Raw genomic sequence first — 16,318 nt, 5'->3', positions numbered from 1 at the left:
AGAGGGAATGCTCACCCAACCTCCCCAAGGTTTGAAGAAACAATCCCCCTCACATGTGGTACCTTCGACGAAAGTAGAGGGGAGGGTATACACACAGGTCATTAAAGTATTCTTGCATCAGTCGAGGCTCTATGATCCTGATTGATGTAGCTTTGTTGCAACGTCCTTCACCCCACCTCTTGTTGAAGACCCAAAGGTAAACGACACCACCACATCTATTATAGTTTGATGTAGCATATTGAGTACCTCGTCTTCGATCATCTTAACAATGGAGTCCAAGGAAGACATGACGAGTGTGGCTTGGTGGAGTGAAACGAGAGTGAGAGGAGCGAAAATAGGAAGTGATAGGAGTGAAATGGAAAATGAAAGGCGTGAATGAACCCAAACACCCCCCTCTAGTTATAGGCTAGTTTCTTAGTTTTTTGGGATTTTTTTTAAAAAATGTACTTCAAATTATTGAAAACAAATAAGCTGACATAGCGCACGTGTGGACTAATCAGAGCAGGCATATCGCTAAAAACGGTCGGTACCGACCAAAACGACAAATTGAGTTCGACCATATCGGACGGGCAGTATTTATCGGACCGTCCAACGTGTTAGCAGGTATCAACGACCGATATCGACCGACACCAGGTCACCAGCTCCAACATGGTTGATACCGACGAGATCGACTTATTGACAAACCCACCGACGGTCTGACCAAACCGATCGGTCCTAGAGCTAAACCGGTCAAACCGATCGATATCCAATCCACGTCAGCGGATCAACAATAGTTGGTAAGGACCAGTGTTAGAACTAGACTTATGTGTTGGAGAGGCTACATGATGCCCTAAGAGTGAATGGGCGACTGATAGTGGATCATGTATGTTTCAAGTGTGGATTATGTATGTTGCAAAAGATGGTTGTGAGAGATGGCATATGTTATTCTAACTAATTTAGTCCATATCCTATCAGATGTTTAAATACCAATTACAAGTACTAAACATAGTCTAATTACATAAATGAAAATTAAACGGTGAGAATTTTTTTAAGCTTAATTAATATATAATTAGAAAATGTTTAGTGTAGCATCACATTAATAAATCATAAACTAAGTAGTCGTGTTCATCTTATTGTTTAGTCCTCGTTTATATAATTAGTTTTATAACTAGGCTTTATTTAATACTTCGACACAAACTATATTTTAGTCAGGAAACCAAACACCTCGTAAAGGTAAGCATGTCAATGTCAAAACAAGAACTTTGCCTCGAATCCAAAAAAGAATAGCAATTTATAAACGGTGAGCACATCATGCTTCACTTATGTACATTTCCTACTTTCTTTTTCAAAAAGAAAAAAATGACACATCCCATAAAAGAACAATATCATAATCACGTACTGCACACCCTTTATTGAATCATCATTTACGGCCAAAGTTTCCCATCGCTCGTGATCAGTACACGCACACGGTATAACGAATCCAATGGGATCAATAGGATCACACACGACGTGGGAATAAAAGAAAAGGACCCCAAAAAAGTTTACACATTCAGATAATGTTACAAGTGTAAGATCAAACAGCACGAAAAACCACAAAAAAAAGGGGAGACGATATATCAGAAGGCCGCTCCCGCTCCAGCTCGTCTCATGAAGCTTTCTTCGTCTTGGCAATGCTCAGGAGGTCACCGAAAAGCTTGTCTTCGGGCTTCGTCGGCTTCATAGGTTGCCCCGTGGAGGGTGGCGCCGTCGTAGTCTGGTAAGACGACCTCATCCCCATGGACGAGTTGTCCTGCACCGAGAGGCCATACATGCTCTGTGACAGCCCGTTCGCACCGGGGTAGCCATACATCCCCTGGTTGTTGTAGTAGTGTGCGGCAGCCACAGCAGGATGCTGCATGTAACCCGCCAATCGACCACCATACGTCGGCTGCTGCCGCGGCATTGCTCCATACTGGGCCACTGCCATTTGTTGCGGGTACATCATGACTGGCTGCGATCCGCCATACATCTGCGGAGGCTGCATGCCACCGAATTGCATGCCCAGCATGGATGTTGGTGGTAGCGAACCGAACTGCTGGTTTCCGAAGCCAGGCTGCATCTGTGTTGTGGCGGCAACCTGACCGGGTTGCATTGGTTGGTTACTATACATTGGCTGGCTTTGTGGAACTCCCATGTGGTTAACTTGTGGTTGCAGTGGCTGCTGCATGCCACCGATCTGGCCAGCTGAACCTGGGAGAGGTTGCAAGCTTCCCAATTGGCCATTTGGCAATTCATTGTTTGACGCTGGCTGAGCCTCCCAAGGAGGCGGTGGAAGGTTTCCACTTTGATCATCTACAGAGTTTGGATACTATCATCACTTTTTTTTCTTCGGGCAGAAAAGAAGATTCATATGAATACAGAGAGTTCTGATTGAAAGACAGAAAAGTGCACACTGAAAAAACCACTAATGATTAAGTAGCACTTCAGAAAGATATAACAGCAAAGTAGAGATGAGAATTCCTGACATACCGTAATTCAGTGCTTGCTCTGGCAGGGGCACAACAGGGTTGGCAGCTTGACCATTCCACCCAGAACTAACATTTTTAAACTGGGATGCCTGATCGTAAGACGTTCCAGGGTCCACAGCACCCCCATTCGCATAGAGCGCCGCCTGCTGCGGAGGCTGTTGTGACTGGAAAGGCTGCTGAGTTGGCGTGTTGTATAGCTGAGATCCTGGAATAGCAGAACTCGGATTGAGACCAAAGGGGTCAGCTGGTTGAGCGTTGTGGTTCGTGGTGCTGTTTTCTGAAAATGTGTCAACAATTGCTAGCGCATTTTGATTTGATGAAGTAGAGTCAGCAAGAGGATCTGTGACAGGAACAAGAGCAAGTGGATTTTGTGTTGTAGCAGGGGTATCATCCCAGCTCAGAAGATCAATGCCAAGATCAGATTGTGGTGCTGAAGTTGCTGCGCCATTTGACACTGGTGGTGCTGGAAGAGCTAATTGCTCAAAAGGAGATTGGTCACTTGTACTGTTACAAGACAGAAAACATGCACAAAAAAAGGTAATTAGAGAAGCCATGTGGAAAAACAATTAAATAGACAGCAGTAAACTACAAGCATATATAGTTAGCTCAGACCATGTAACAGCCTTACTTACTGAACACTAAAAAATTAAACACTTCTTTTAAATTTCTATGCAGCATATATGAACAAAATCTTGAATGCTTAGCTGCCAAGGTTGACATTACACTATTACTTGCTGAACCCAAAATGATCATCAAACGCTACTTCCGAACTTGTTTCCAGCATGTATGAACAAAATCATATATGCATGTACTCCCTCCGTCCCAAATATAGTTCTTTCTAGCTCTCTTTTTTTCTGTCAACATTTATTCGAATGTAGAAATACATACAAATAAAATTCATAAGTTAATTAATGAATATATATATATATATATATATATATATAATCTAAAACGAACTATATTTTGGGACACAGGGAGTATTAACATAATTGTAGACATTATGAAAATTAAGAGTATGCAACAGTAATGGAAGCAAACCTTTGATTTGGATCTTTTGCAGCATCTTGACTTGTGGGATCCTCAATATCTATGAGTCCTTGCTCCTTTTTGGAATCCTGGTTTGTCGAATCCTTGGTCTCTACAAGTGCTTGCAAAGACTTCGATTTTTTCTCCACTCGGACTGCAATGCCTGCTGCTATTGCATCATGTTTTGCTAGAACACGCTGCAAATCATCATTCAGTGTGAGCCCCTGCGACATAAGTTCCTCGTCCCTGCAGAATGTAGCAAGCAACATTATACTATGAGCACTGCCTGGTTGTCCTCGCATCACCAATATCTGCAATTCTGCATTGCAATGCTATTGTTCAATGGGCCCAGAAAGAACTGACAAAATAAACTATGGAGATCATCTATGCTGATTTTAGAAGCACATCCATTCACTACCATAAGATATATCACACTAAGAGGACTTCAAGTATTCAAATGAATTTCAGAAAAAGAGCACTCACGTGGTAGAATTAACTAGCTGCACTACTCTCTGCTTGTAAGTGCGGCATTGATCCACAAGTTCCACAATTACCTCCTGCCTTAGCCCCTGTGTGCATAGCATGTAAAAAAACATAAACAATATATCTTAACAAATTAAGAAGAGATTATCTGTTATGGTCACTAGATCGGTGAGGGATTGGAGTGGAGTATCGATGGGCAGGAACGTCGGCCGGGGGCCTCTGCCCACGGCCGAGCAAGAGGAGGGTTTCTCCCTTCTAATTTTTGTCTGCTTTATTTCTCATCCATTGATTACATAAATAGGCCGGTTGGCTGCCCCTATCTAGCTAGATATTCTTATCTCCTTAAAACTCTCCTAAAAACTCTCAACAAACTACTAACTGATAACCTTCCTAGATAATCTCAACTAATCTCCTAAATAATCTCAACTAATCTTCTAATCTTATCTCTAACTATCCTTATCTAATCCCTCTTGGAGGGCCCATGGTTGCTGCTGCCGCAGCCCCTCCGTGGGCCTCCTTAGGCCCTGACATCTGGTATCGGATAGCTTGGGTTTCGATCTGATCCCATGGCTTCTACTGCCAATTTCGCGGAGTCATCCTGGCAACCGGCGTCCCTATCTCCATGTACTGTGCCGCATGTCACCTTCGTCACGTCGTTCTGGCAACCGATGTCCCCATCTCCATGGGCTGCGCCGCATGCCACCTTCATCACGCCATCCTGACAACCGGCGTCCCTATCTCCATGGGCAGCATTGCCTGCCAATTTTGCCACCACATCCTGGACGCCGGTGTGCCCATGCCCAGGGACAACGCCAAATTTCGTCACATCATCTTCGTTGACGGTATCTCCGTCCCCATGGGTGACGCCACTAGGGGCAGCCACGGCTCAGCAATCACCAGCTCCATCGATGGGGGACTTGTGGACCAACATAAGGGTTGATCTCGCAAAGATGCAAGCCACACTCCAGAAGGTTGAGCAAGGGCTGCTGCAAATCAAGGCAGCAGTGCAACATGAGCAGCATCAGCTAGCGTTGTCCGCACGGCTCCAGACATCGGCGGCTGTGGGCATACAAGCTGCTGCTTGTGGCTTCCTTGCACAACGGAGAGGTGCGGGAGATGCGCCAGCAGATGCTCGAGGCAGCCTTAGTGACGGTTGACCTCGGCACACGGGGGCGCGACCTCGCCCTGTCAGACGGCCATCAGCAGCGGCACCGGACCGCTATCTCCAAGTGCGAGCATGGTACGTATCCCGCGGGGACGAACTTCAACTCTACGGCAGCAGCGGTAGGGAAGGCACTCCCCTCGTCATCGGCAAGGGCACACTATTTAGCGTCACCACATTCCGCTACCGGCCGCCACAAGGGCGCCTCCGCTGGTTATTGTTGCGACCTACTCCAGGTGCCCGTCCATGTGCTCCCCTTTCGTCCAGATGGCGTCCATGTGATCCAGGTGGCTGCACTCGTGCAAGTCCAATGCGCGGAGGGTGTCCGCCTTATCTTATGGGGTCAATTAAAATTCAGATTCAGAATAATAAGATAAGCCGAGATGTAAAAGGCTTGTCTTCTAGGTGTTTGGTTTTGGGTCAAGTAGACTCGATCTTTGAGCACCCGTCATGCTGAAGCTCGAGGACGAGCTGCTTGTCTAGGAGGGGTGTAGTGTCAGGACCTAAGGAGGCCAACGGAGGGGCTGCGGCAGCAGCAACCATGGGCCCTCCAAGGGGATTAGATAAGGATAGTTAGAGATAAGATTAGAAGATTAGTTGAGATTATTTAGGAGATTAGTTGAGATTATCTAGAAATGTTATCAGTTAGTAGTTTGTTGAGAGTTTTTAGGAGAGTTTTAAGGAGATAAAAATCTCTAGCTAGATAGGGGCGGCCAGCCGGTCTATTTATGTAATCAATGGATGAGAAATAAAGCAGGCAAGAATTAGAAGGGAGAAACCCTCCTCTTGCTCGGCCGTGGGTAGAGGCCCCCGGCCGACGTTCCTGCCCATCGATACTCCACTCCAATCCCTCACTGATCTAGCGACCAAGGTTATTAAAACGATAAAACGTTGGAACGCTCATGGGTGAAATTTTGACTTTTAAACGTTTAAACTTAGTTTCAACTTAGTTTAAACGTAGTTTTAAACAACATAGGAAAAATACCAATACATCATAATTTCAGACAATTATATGAAGTTAAATACCAAAACAGAGATGTTAGTGGCTTACAAAAACTCCACCCATAGCTGGATTGAACCCCAAAAGTAACTAATAGACTGGGTCCAAAAGTAGCTAATGGTCTAAAATGCATAAAACACTGCGTTTTACAGTTTAGAACGCCAAAACGCTAAAACGTAGTTTCAATCTCTAATTAGAGTTTTGATGTAGTTTAAACATCGTTTAAACGTAGTTTTAATAACACTGCTAGCGACCATAACATTATCACTTATTAGTAATATAGTAGGGCACTATTGCTTGAGTATGACATAAATTAAATACTGGGAGTAAACCAAGTAAATTATAAATCACACGGGAGTGCCCAGGACGTAAATTGAACCCCATAAGGATGTTCATAGACATAAAATTGAAGGTAGGCATGTTAACAATTATCTGTGTGCATCAGTATCAGCCCTTACTATATACACACTATAACTCAGTACATGGTAATGGTAGGATCCAGTACATAGCATTTAATGCATAAAGATGTTCCATAGTTGGCATGCTCTTAAAAAAATACAAGGTCATTTAACTAAAACTGGTCAGCAGTTGGCACAAATTTCTCAAAATAAAACAAGATGGACAATTCGCTTTATATAAATAAACCCATAATAAGAATGGCGTGCTTCACTGGTTGAAACTTCAAAACTTATACAGGAAAGAGGTCAATGTTTCTATGCAGCAAACATAAAAAATGAGGCAAGCTAAGACTACTTTGGTACCTCTCTGTTTCCTGGGTCTAAAGCATTCAGCATCTCAGCAAGTACATCCATAATACCACAAGCGTTATGAATCTCCGACATGCTGAAAATATAGGCATTCATTCAGTATAAGCGCAGTCATGAAAACAACCCAGATGTATATAGTCTCAAAGGAAATTTGTATGTGCTGTACTTGCTGCTTTGCTCGCACGGTATCCTAAACTCAATAGCCAGTGGCATATACACAACTGTATCTCTTCTCATTGTGCTAACTAGCCATATATCCAATAAACAGACTCGAGAGGTTAAGAAACTAGCTGTCATGGGCATCATAGGGAGCGGTCACCACCATGCAGTCCGCACCCGCAGGAAAGGAAAGAATAAGATTGAGATGAGCTGGGATAAGGCTAGAGAATAAGATTGAGATGAGAGAATTGTGGAGAGTTGGTTAGCAGCAGATAAGTTCAAGAAAGTAGGAGTTAGTTGAGAGTTTGTAGGAGAAGTTGGTTAGACATAGGGCTATTTATAAGCCGCATGGCAGCAGGGAATAAATCAAGCAAGATCATTATCAAATCAATCCCTCTCTCTTGCAATGACCCTCTCAAGCGCCTAGGGCTGCTACCCTAGAACCAAGCCTGCGGCAGAGGGGTATAACCTCGCCGGAGAAGACAGCTATCCCCATGGACCGAAGGTCCATGACACTAGCTATGATGTCTTAATGTCAGAATATGTAAAAACGGTCATCTGGATATATTGAGTAGTATACTCTGTTCTTGAACCTACTACCACTAACAACCTGAGTTTTTTTACACGAACATTCAAGCCATCTTGAGCGCATGAAGCAAGTCGATGATACATAATCAAATAACAAGCAGAAACTAGAAAATATGACGATATATCAAACAATCCTCTATCGTTTTGTTTAACTGCACACCCTCACCTCATAACATGAACCAGACCACAATCTAAAACTAGAAATATCACAATCATTGCACACAGTATTATATTGTTTTGTAGATTATGTGCTAGTAAGAGACAGTAGTGAAAGAATTAAATGTTAAGCTATTTAAGTGTAGAGGAGAACAGATAGAAAAAGACATCGAGACACAAAATAAAATGTAAAAAAAGCACACCTCAAAGCAGGAAAATCATTGGCAGCAGAAGATTCCGCTTCCTGTTGGTCAGGACTACGCATATTCCTTGCTGCCTGAGACTGGCCATTAAACAAAGGTGCAGGTTTCTCGGGTCTCTTCGGGAATTCAGCTCCAGCACGCTGCCAGACAGAAACATAAGATCATAATCTTGTCAAACACACCACAAATCAAATGAGCCAATTGAAAATTTTTGAAGCAATAAATTGACTCGAGCTTCAAAATTATACCACCAACTCATGGTATGCTGCATAGTATTGTGGATATCTTGCATGTGATCCCCCAAACACGTCTTGCCATGTATCTATCAGCACCAATACCTTCTCTTTAACACGAGGATCAGACTGTAACATGAAAACAAAATGCCATCAGAAACCAGCAGTTCATTAGAATAAGAACTACAGTTTTGCAAGCATGAAGCATATTGAACCTTTTTCTTCACTATCTTCACCATATCATGCAATATATCTCTCTCTGCAACATGCATGTGAAGTATATCCCCACAATTTTTTATAACAGTTTCCAACAGCTGAAATATAGAGATATCATCAGCAAGACAATGCTAACATTTTGGCAATAGCTAAATATTAAATTTAAAAATCATCATAACAAAATTATACATGTTCTACACCATATACATATCCTGGACCTCTACAAACATACAAAATACAACAGATGTATTGAGCCTCAACAATTCAAAAGAATTGGGTGTTGGTGTTTGTATTCCTTTGGTGGTTTTAACAAGGAAACAAAATGCGCAAGTTAAAGTTATTAGGATCTCATGAATAAACTAAATAGTAAAAAACAGTCGGAATAGCCTACCACCAATTCCTAGTAAGAATAGACAAAATGTGTTCACTGTGCTCAGTTATCCTGATAGTGTAGCAGAATGTATGAGTATGATCATGAGCAACTGCATATGCAATGAAGCATAGGACAAATGACGGGAACATAAATTGGAACATGGTTGAACATATAACAAAAGTGCAACACATAACTTAGCAGATGATCAGGTGTTTGATTTGTGAAAGCAAGACACAAAACGACAGAAAAAAATCTTCAACAGTTACCAGTGCCAGAGGATCACGTGTTCGATTTTGTGGAAGCACAATACAAAACAATAAAAAAGTCTTTGACAGTTACTAATAGCCTACCACACGTAAGACATAAAAGTAAATGACAAGTCACAGACAGACTTACAGTTAGTGCAAGAAGTTGAACTTTTGGATTCTTGTGGCCAATCCGTTTCTTTAGTGCCTTGACGACATCTTTTGATTGCCTGTTACAAGCATAGATATGGACAATCAATAACAGAATGACAGCAGGGCAAAGCAAATTAAATGGGCTTCTGTTTCAGCAGAAACGAAATGAACATGAGCAACCTAGTGCAAGCTATATCATTTCAGTCCAGTAGAATGTTTGATATTCAGTCCCAATTCTTGGCCATGAACCAAATAAAAACAAAGTGCATCATTTGCCAGCAGATTCAGATACTCAAATATATTGTCATATGCGGAATCAAAACATTTGGACTGAAAATATGGAAACCAGAATACAGTATCTTCCCCATATTCCCACTGGTCTACCTCTATTTTTTTTTTTGCCATTTGTAAAATCGTCTGTGGATATTTTCCCTCATAGATGCAGCGCGCTGTGATTGATCAGGAAAAGTATGTTACAGCACCTAGTTAGGATACAGTAAGGGCCCCTCTCGTGTAGCATTCCCTTTTGCCACACGACCTAATCAGCAAATGGAGCATGGACAGTTATTTCCAAACCAGGGATTGCTCAATTATGATTTGAACAATGATGACCCAATGAAGCCCCCCCCCCCCCCCCCCCCCCCCCCCACCTCTACTGTGCGATCGGAGACTACTAACAGTTTAAAAAAATGACTACACGACGTGAGAATGCAAACGGAGCAAGGCAGGTACATTGCAGAGTCAGAAATGATGATCCTGGCAGAGACGCATGTGGCGGGTAGCTCAATTCGAGCAGCCTGGACCCCCTCTAGTTGGAACCTAACTCCGAGAAGGGTGAGCGCGTAAAACCACAACTGATCGCAGGCGCGATTGAGAATCTCGCGGGGATAGGGAGGGAATCTGATGGCGGGAGCAGCCCGAATCCGAGACAGGTCAGGGTAGCGGGAGAGGGGGTCCGTACCCGGGGTCGCGGTTGCAGATGTCGCAGATCTCCATGTTCTTAGCCCAGTCCGGGCCGATGAGCATGTCTCTGGTGGCGCGGTCCACCATGGAACCAGCCATGGCGGGCGGGGGGAACGGTCGGAGGGAGGCCCGGTGGCGGGGCGGCCGCTGCTGGCCGGATTGGGATCGGCAGCGAGCGGATGGCGCTCGCCCGTGCCCGAAACCACCCGCACCAGGCAAGTTGGCCGCGCACCTCTCTGTGACTGTCTTCCCCCTTTCTTTTTTGCCCCCACCCTCTGACTTTGTGGGGGCTGCAAAAATTAGGTACCTGCACGGCGACCACAGTGGCTCGCTCGCTGGCTGCCGCGCTCCGGGTGGCCGGAGAGGAGGACGTGCCTGCGACTGCGGCTGCGGCGGATCGGAGATGGGGATGCCGGTGGCGGGCGTGAATGGATGTTTCGTTGGAACCGACGGATCTGGCTCTGGCTGGTTGCTTTCGCAGCGGCGTGAGCTGTCCAGTCCAACGCGGACGCGGCGGAGGAATCCTCTCTCTTTCCCGTGAGCAGTGCCCCGTTGGGTTCGTCCGTGCCGTGCGTGTCACCGAATCTGAACCGGAGGCCGGTGCTCCGTGCTCGTGGGACTCGGGAGGGAGGACGCCTCGACGGCGACCCGGCAGCCGCCCGGCCCTCCCTTCCCTCGCGGCTTGCGCCAACCCAAACCCACCAAATGCACCTCGCAGGCCGGCCCAACCTGCAAAAGGCGCCAGTAAGTAGGCCCACGCCTCACCCTACGGCCCACGTAGCAAGCAGCCGCAAAGCTCCCATCTCTCTCACACACACACACTGACACAACACCCAGCCAAGAGCCAGGCAAGCAAAACAATAGGGCTTCATCCCACCGCGCGCCACCGGACCTTGAACGGTTGAACCCCCCTGCCTCCCCAGTTCCCCAGCCATGGCGGCGGCCCCCTACGACCGGGAGGACGGTCTGCAGCCGTCGGCGCCGCCGCACGCGGTGGACGCTTACGATCCCAGCTACGTGCCGGACTCCGTCAAGACCTTCGTGGTGCACCTGTACCGCCACATCCGGGACAAGAACGTCTACGAGATCCACCAGATGTACGAGGGCGGCTTCCAGCGCCTCTCCGACCGCCTCTTCCGCGACGCTCCCTGGCCCTCCGCGGAGGCCGTCGCACCCTACTGCGACGGCGATCCCGTCTTCCTCCTCCTCTACCGCGAGCTCTGGTACCGCCACGCCCACGCCCGCCTCTCTCCGCTCACTGCCGCGCACCGCGCCGAGTCCTGGACCAACTACTGCGACCTCTTCAGAGTCGTCCTTCACGGCGTCGTCAACATGCAGCTGCCCAACCAGTGGCTCTGGGACATGGTCGACGAGTTTGTCTACCAGTTCCAGAGCTGCTGCCAATACCGCGCCAAGCTCAAGACCAAGACGGAGGACGAGCTCAACCAGCTCAAGCAGTTCGACAAGGTTGCTAGTACTTGTCTTGTCTTCCCTTTCCCTTTCTTGCCAGGTGCATGACTCCAACAAATGCCCAAAAAATGGCAGTGAATCACGGCTCTGCTCTCCCTAAATCAAACGTACCTGCAGGCGTGGAACGTGTACGGGGTCCTCAACTACCTGCAGGCGCTGGTCGAGAAGTCCATGATCACACAGATCCTCGAGAGGGAGAAGGAGGGCCTGGAGCAGTTCACCGCCACCGATGGCTACGACTACGAGGGCGGGAGCAACGTGCTCAAGGTGCTCGGCTACTACAGCATGATTGGCCTCCTCAGGATACACTGCCTCCTTGGGGATTACCACACTGGCCTCAAGTGCCTCGGTCCCATCGACCTCAACCAGCAAGGGGTCTACAGCATTGTCATCGGGAGCCACATTTCCACCATCTATCACTATGGCTTCGCAAACCTTATGATGCGCAGGTGTGGCAAACCTACTTTTCTGATCACTATGGCCTACGATTGTTTAGAACCTAGTGCATTGAGGTTGGCACACATAGTTTTGATACCTTTAGTACAAGAAATAATGGAACCCCTAGTATTATACCTTCTTACAATCAGGTTTGAAGCCAGGATTTGAGATATGGGGTGGGGGTGGGGGACTGCTTACAATCTTATTGAGGATATCTGCGGAATGATTAGACATTGCTGAAACATTCTCTCATACTGGCATATGAGACTTACAAAAACAACGACGAAGCCTTTTAGTCCTAAACCAGTTGGGGTAGGCTAGAGTTCAAACCCAACATAAACCATTAATCAAGGTTCAGGCACATGGATTATTTTCCATGCACTCCTATTCAAGGTTAAATCTTTGGGTATATTCCACCATTTCAAGTCTTTTTTTACTGCCTATTACCATGTCAACTTCAGTGTTCTCCTGTCTCTCTTCTCATTGCTATTGCGCCTTAGGATACCACTATGCATTGGTGCCTCTGAAGGATTTTGTTGTACATGTTCAAACCATCTCAACTAGTGTTGGACAAGCTGTTGTTTAATTTGTGTTACCCCTGGCGCATCATGTATATCATCCTCTTGTTACATAGAACACAAACACTAGATGCTTGGCGGCACTTCATCCACTCTGTTTTGATTCTATGGCTAACATCTTTATCAATATCTCCTTCTCTACATACAATTGATCCTAAATACCAAAAGATATTCTTCCTAGGCACTATGATCTTTCAAACTACTATGTCCTTCCTCATGTGTAGTAGTGCTGAAGTCGCATATCATTTATTCAGTTTTAGTTCTACCAAGTCTAAAACCTTTAGAGTTTAGACTCTAGAGTCTCCCGTCATCAACTAACACTACATAGCCCGCCAAAAGCATACGAGACCTACAAGATTCATTTTTTATTTATCATACACCCAAAGTTAAGGGGATTGGTATTGCATATCGTAAGGTTGCAACAGTTTGGCGCTCTATATTATAATTCTGGTGCTCTCAACAATAACATCATCAGCTAATTTAGTTATACTACCTAAGCAATGCTAAATGCTTCATTTATGAAACAATTTTCCAGCTAGACAGGTGAACCATTTCATTTTATTGCCCCCAAGATTTCTACATGCTTTCTTGGGATGGAATTACCCAAGATGTTTAATTCTTGTTGCTCATAAACGCAATTTTTTTGGGGGTAAATCTAGGTATGTTGAGGCCACTCGTGAATTCAACAAGATTCTTCTGTATATCCTCAAGTACAAGCAGTATCATCAGAAGTCCCCTCAGTATGATCAGATACTGAAGAAAAATGAGCAGATGTATGCACTGTTGGTGATTTGCCTATCTTTGTGCCCACAGAACAAGCTCATTGATGAAAATGTTAGCACCCAGCTGAAAGAAAAGTATAACGACAAGATGACAAAGATGCAGAGGTATGATGATGAAGCATACGCTGCTTATGATGAGCTATTTTCGTATGCTTGCCCCAAGTTCATTACACCATCACCTCCAGTGCTGGACCAGCCGCTAACAAACTATAACCAGGTAATTTTGCTTCATTTAATGTTGCTGTCCGTTTGCCTCATCAGTATTTTTTGTTTTGTATAGGGTCATACACTTACTGTACATTAATGTTCTTCACTTCATCTATAGGCTCTAACTTACCACAAGGTTCTAAAAGGTTTTGTGGTTGCTGCAACAGGATGCATACCGTCTACAGTTGAAGCTGTTTCTTTATGAAGTAAAGCAGCAGCAGTTGCTTTCTGGGATCCGGAGTTATCTGAAGCTATATTCAACAATAACCATTAGCAAACTTGCCCAATATATGGAAGTGGATGAAGCAACGCTAAGGTCTGTGCAATGTAATTTACGCTTGTGCTGCTGATTCCTTTGTTGGTTTTGTGTATATGATAAATCAGCTCAAATACCTGGACAGGTCAATCTTGATGACATACAAGCACAAAATGCATGCGGTTGACAGTGACGGAAAGATGGTATCGAGTGCAGACTTTGACTTTTACATTGTTGAGGTAATGCTGCTTGCTCACCCTTTGCCCACATCACTTTTCTGTAAAAGCCTCTGCTAATCTGTGGGGCATATTTTCCACAGGATTTTTAGCCTTTTTTGCTGTTCAATAAATTGTAGTCTTTGGGATTAATCTGCGTTAAATAAATAATTAGTTGAGCTAGTTCCTTGAGATTCTGTGAGCTGGATGCACTCCAACGCCATTTGTTTATGCCTGCAGCTTGTTCTTGCTCTCTATCTAATTGTAATACCTGCTGCTTAATAGACTTCTATATACACGATGTGCAATTATGCAGGATGTTATTCATGTCGTGGAGTCCAAACCTACTAAGCGTCATGGCGATTACTTTTTGAGACAAATTTTGAAGGTATTCACATATCATTATCCCTTTTTGAATATTTTCTTGCTGCTGTCGAATCTGACTCGTCCCCCCTCTGCGGCAGTTCGAGGAAATGATCGGTGGACTGGATAAAGTACAGCTTGACTGAACCTGGTAGCAAATATGGAGAGAAATGCCACTGCTTTCTTTTTGCTAATATAGGAATAGATGTTTATGATGGATGTCATTAGCAAGTTATGTTTGTGCCTTCTGTAGCCCATGCAAAAACCCGTCATTTTTTCTCTCTTTTCACTGGATTCGACTTTGAAGCCCGTTGAGGCAATTAGCAGAGTCGTGATGTTAATTTTGGTCGCCCAGTTGCTTGAATAGTGATCTCATATCCTATCTGGGAGTGGCATGCAAATTGAGTTGTGCCAGCAACCGGCATGTCCTAGCTAAAGAGGATCGGTGCTAAAGGGAACAAATTTGTACCGATGAGAATTTAGATGAGTCGCTCATCAGCATAACGCTGACTCTGGTCGACTCAAAACTCAGGCCTTGTTTGGTTCCATTAGTTTTTAGGACTAAAGTTTAGTCCAGGGACTAAATTTTAGTCCCTACCATGTTTGGTTGTAGGGACTAAACAGATTCTAAATACATTAAATGCAACACATAAAGACCAAAACGTCTTTTTTTTTGTTTGACACCAGTGTTCTAGCAAGGGTAATTGAAGTAAATATTGCACTTTAGTTCTTTTTAACACTCATATGAGGGACTAAAGCTAAAGCCAATTAGTCTCTATTTTAGTCCTTCCGTTTAGCAAAATAGAGACTAAATAGGACTAAAAACCAGGGACTAAAGGGGTGTTTGATTTCTAGGGACTAATGTTTAGTCCCTACGTTTTATTCTATTTTAGTTCCAAAATTGCCAAATATAGAAACTAAAACTTTATTTTAGTTTCTATATTTAGTAATTTATAGACTAAAAAGGAATAAAAATGAAGAGACTAAACATTAGTCCCTAGAAACCAAACATTCCCTAAAGATTAGTCCCTATAACCAAACGAGGCCTCAATCTACCTCGGGTCAGGTTTTTTCATCAATCAAGTATAGAAAATAAAGCTAAAAGGCTAAATGCAAAATGTATGAACCCGAAAACCGCGAGGGCGCTGTCGGGCTGGTCTGCGTGTTGGACACCGCGGCACCATCACCACGTGCAAAATTGTTGTGAATGCCTTTTCAAATAGATATTTTTTTTCAAGATTAGACTGTCTTTTGCCACAAATAATGTAAATGGTTCCCTTATCCTTTCATAATAAAATGATCTTTCATTGCGCCACTTTCATAATAAAATATTTATGTTTTAACGCGTTATCATCACTGTTTTGCTCAATCTAAAGGAAGAGGTGCAGGCCATTTTAATCCAAGGGGAGAGCAAGATAAAAGACTCCGATAAAATTTACTTCACCGTAATAAAATCGATTTTTATGTTGTATCAATGGTTCGTATTATATATGTGAATCCATCGTTTGCAAACTCCAGCTCGATGGACTAAAACACGAGGCACGTGATTTGGCTCCTTGATTCATCATTAATTTAATACCAATTCTACCTCACTGCGTCCCCTACATTAGCAACATGTGTCTTAATGTACTCGCCAGTCGCACCTCAATTAGCATTTTTATGCACCCAAACAATGGCATCTATGTCATGGTAAACATCGACCTTCTCGACTAGCTTCATTATTAACTGGACACCAACTATAACCTTCATGGTAAACATCCATGATCAAGAGCGAGCGACGAGTTTTTTTTCTCCCA

The 16,318-nt window shown here is 44.3% G+C and overlaps 2 protein-coding genes across 3 annotated transcripts; one reads left to right on the top strand and one right to left on the bottom strand.

Moving 5' to 3' along the window:
* Positions 1-1,368: 1,368 nt before the first annotated feature.
* On the bottom strand, positions 1,369-10,928 carry LOC100279184 (Putative VHS/GAT domain containing family protein). Of its 2 annotated transcripts, none has more exons than NM_001349010.1 (10): positions 10,212-10,713; positions 9,249-9,327; positions 8,479-8,577; positions 8,279-8,392; positions 8,031-8,170; positions 6,919-7,000; positions 3,996-4,081; positions 3,525-3,758; positions 2,488-2,990; positions 1,369-2,310 (listed from the first exon to the last, which is right to left on the bottom strand). In NM_001349010.1, the coding sequence occupies exons 1-10, from the start codon at positions 10,310-10,312 to the stop codon at positions 1,625-1,627; spliced, it is 2,124 nt and encodes a 707-aa protein (NP_001335939.1). In that variant the 5' UTR covers positions 10,313-10,713; the 3' UTR covers positions 1,369-1,624. The 2 variants fall into 2 exon arrangements, with proteins under 2 accessions (NP_001335939.1, XP_020397634.1); XM_020542045.2 differs by having other exon boundaries at positions 1,457-2,384; positions 10,212-10,928.
* Positions 10,929-11,077: 149 nt separating this feature from the next.
* On the top strand, positions 11,078-14,920 carry LOC100279318 (eukaryotic translation initiation factor 3 subunit 6-interacting protein). Its single transcript, NM_001152339.1, has 7 exons — positions 11,078-11,680; positions 11,801-12,132; positions 13,359-13,698; positions 13,856-14,004; positions 14,090-14,183; positions 14,476-14,547; positions 14,624-14,920. The coding sequence occupies exons 1-7, from the start codon at positions 11,147-11,149 to the stop codon at positions 14,666-14,668; spliced, it is 1,566 nt and encodes a 521-aa protein (NP_001145811.1). The 5' UTR covers positions 11,078-11,146; the 3' UTR covers positions 14,669-14,920.
* The last annotated feature ends 1,398 nt before the right edge of the window (positions 14,921-16,318 follow it).

This window comes from Zea mays, chromosome 8 (genome assembly GCF_902167145.1).
Source record: "Zea mays cultivar B73 chromosome 8, Zm-B73-REFERENCE-NAM-5.0, whole genome shotgun sequence".
NCBI lineage: Eukaryota > Viridiplantae > Streptophyta > Magnoliopsida > Poales > Poaceae > Zea > Zea mays.
Note: the sequence above shows the minus strand (reverse complement) of the source record. Positions and strands in the feature narration are given on the sequence as shown.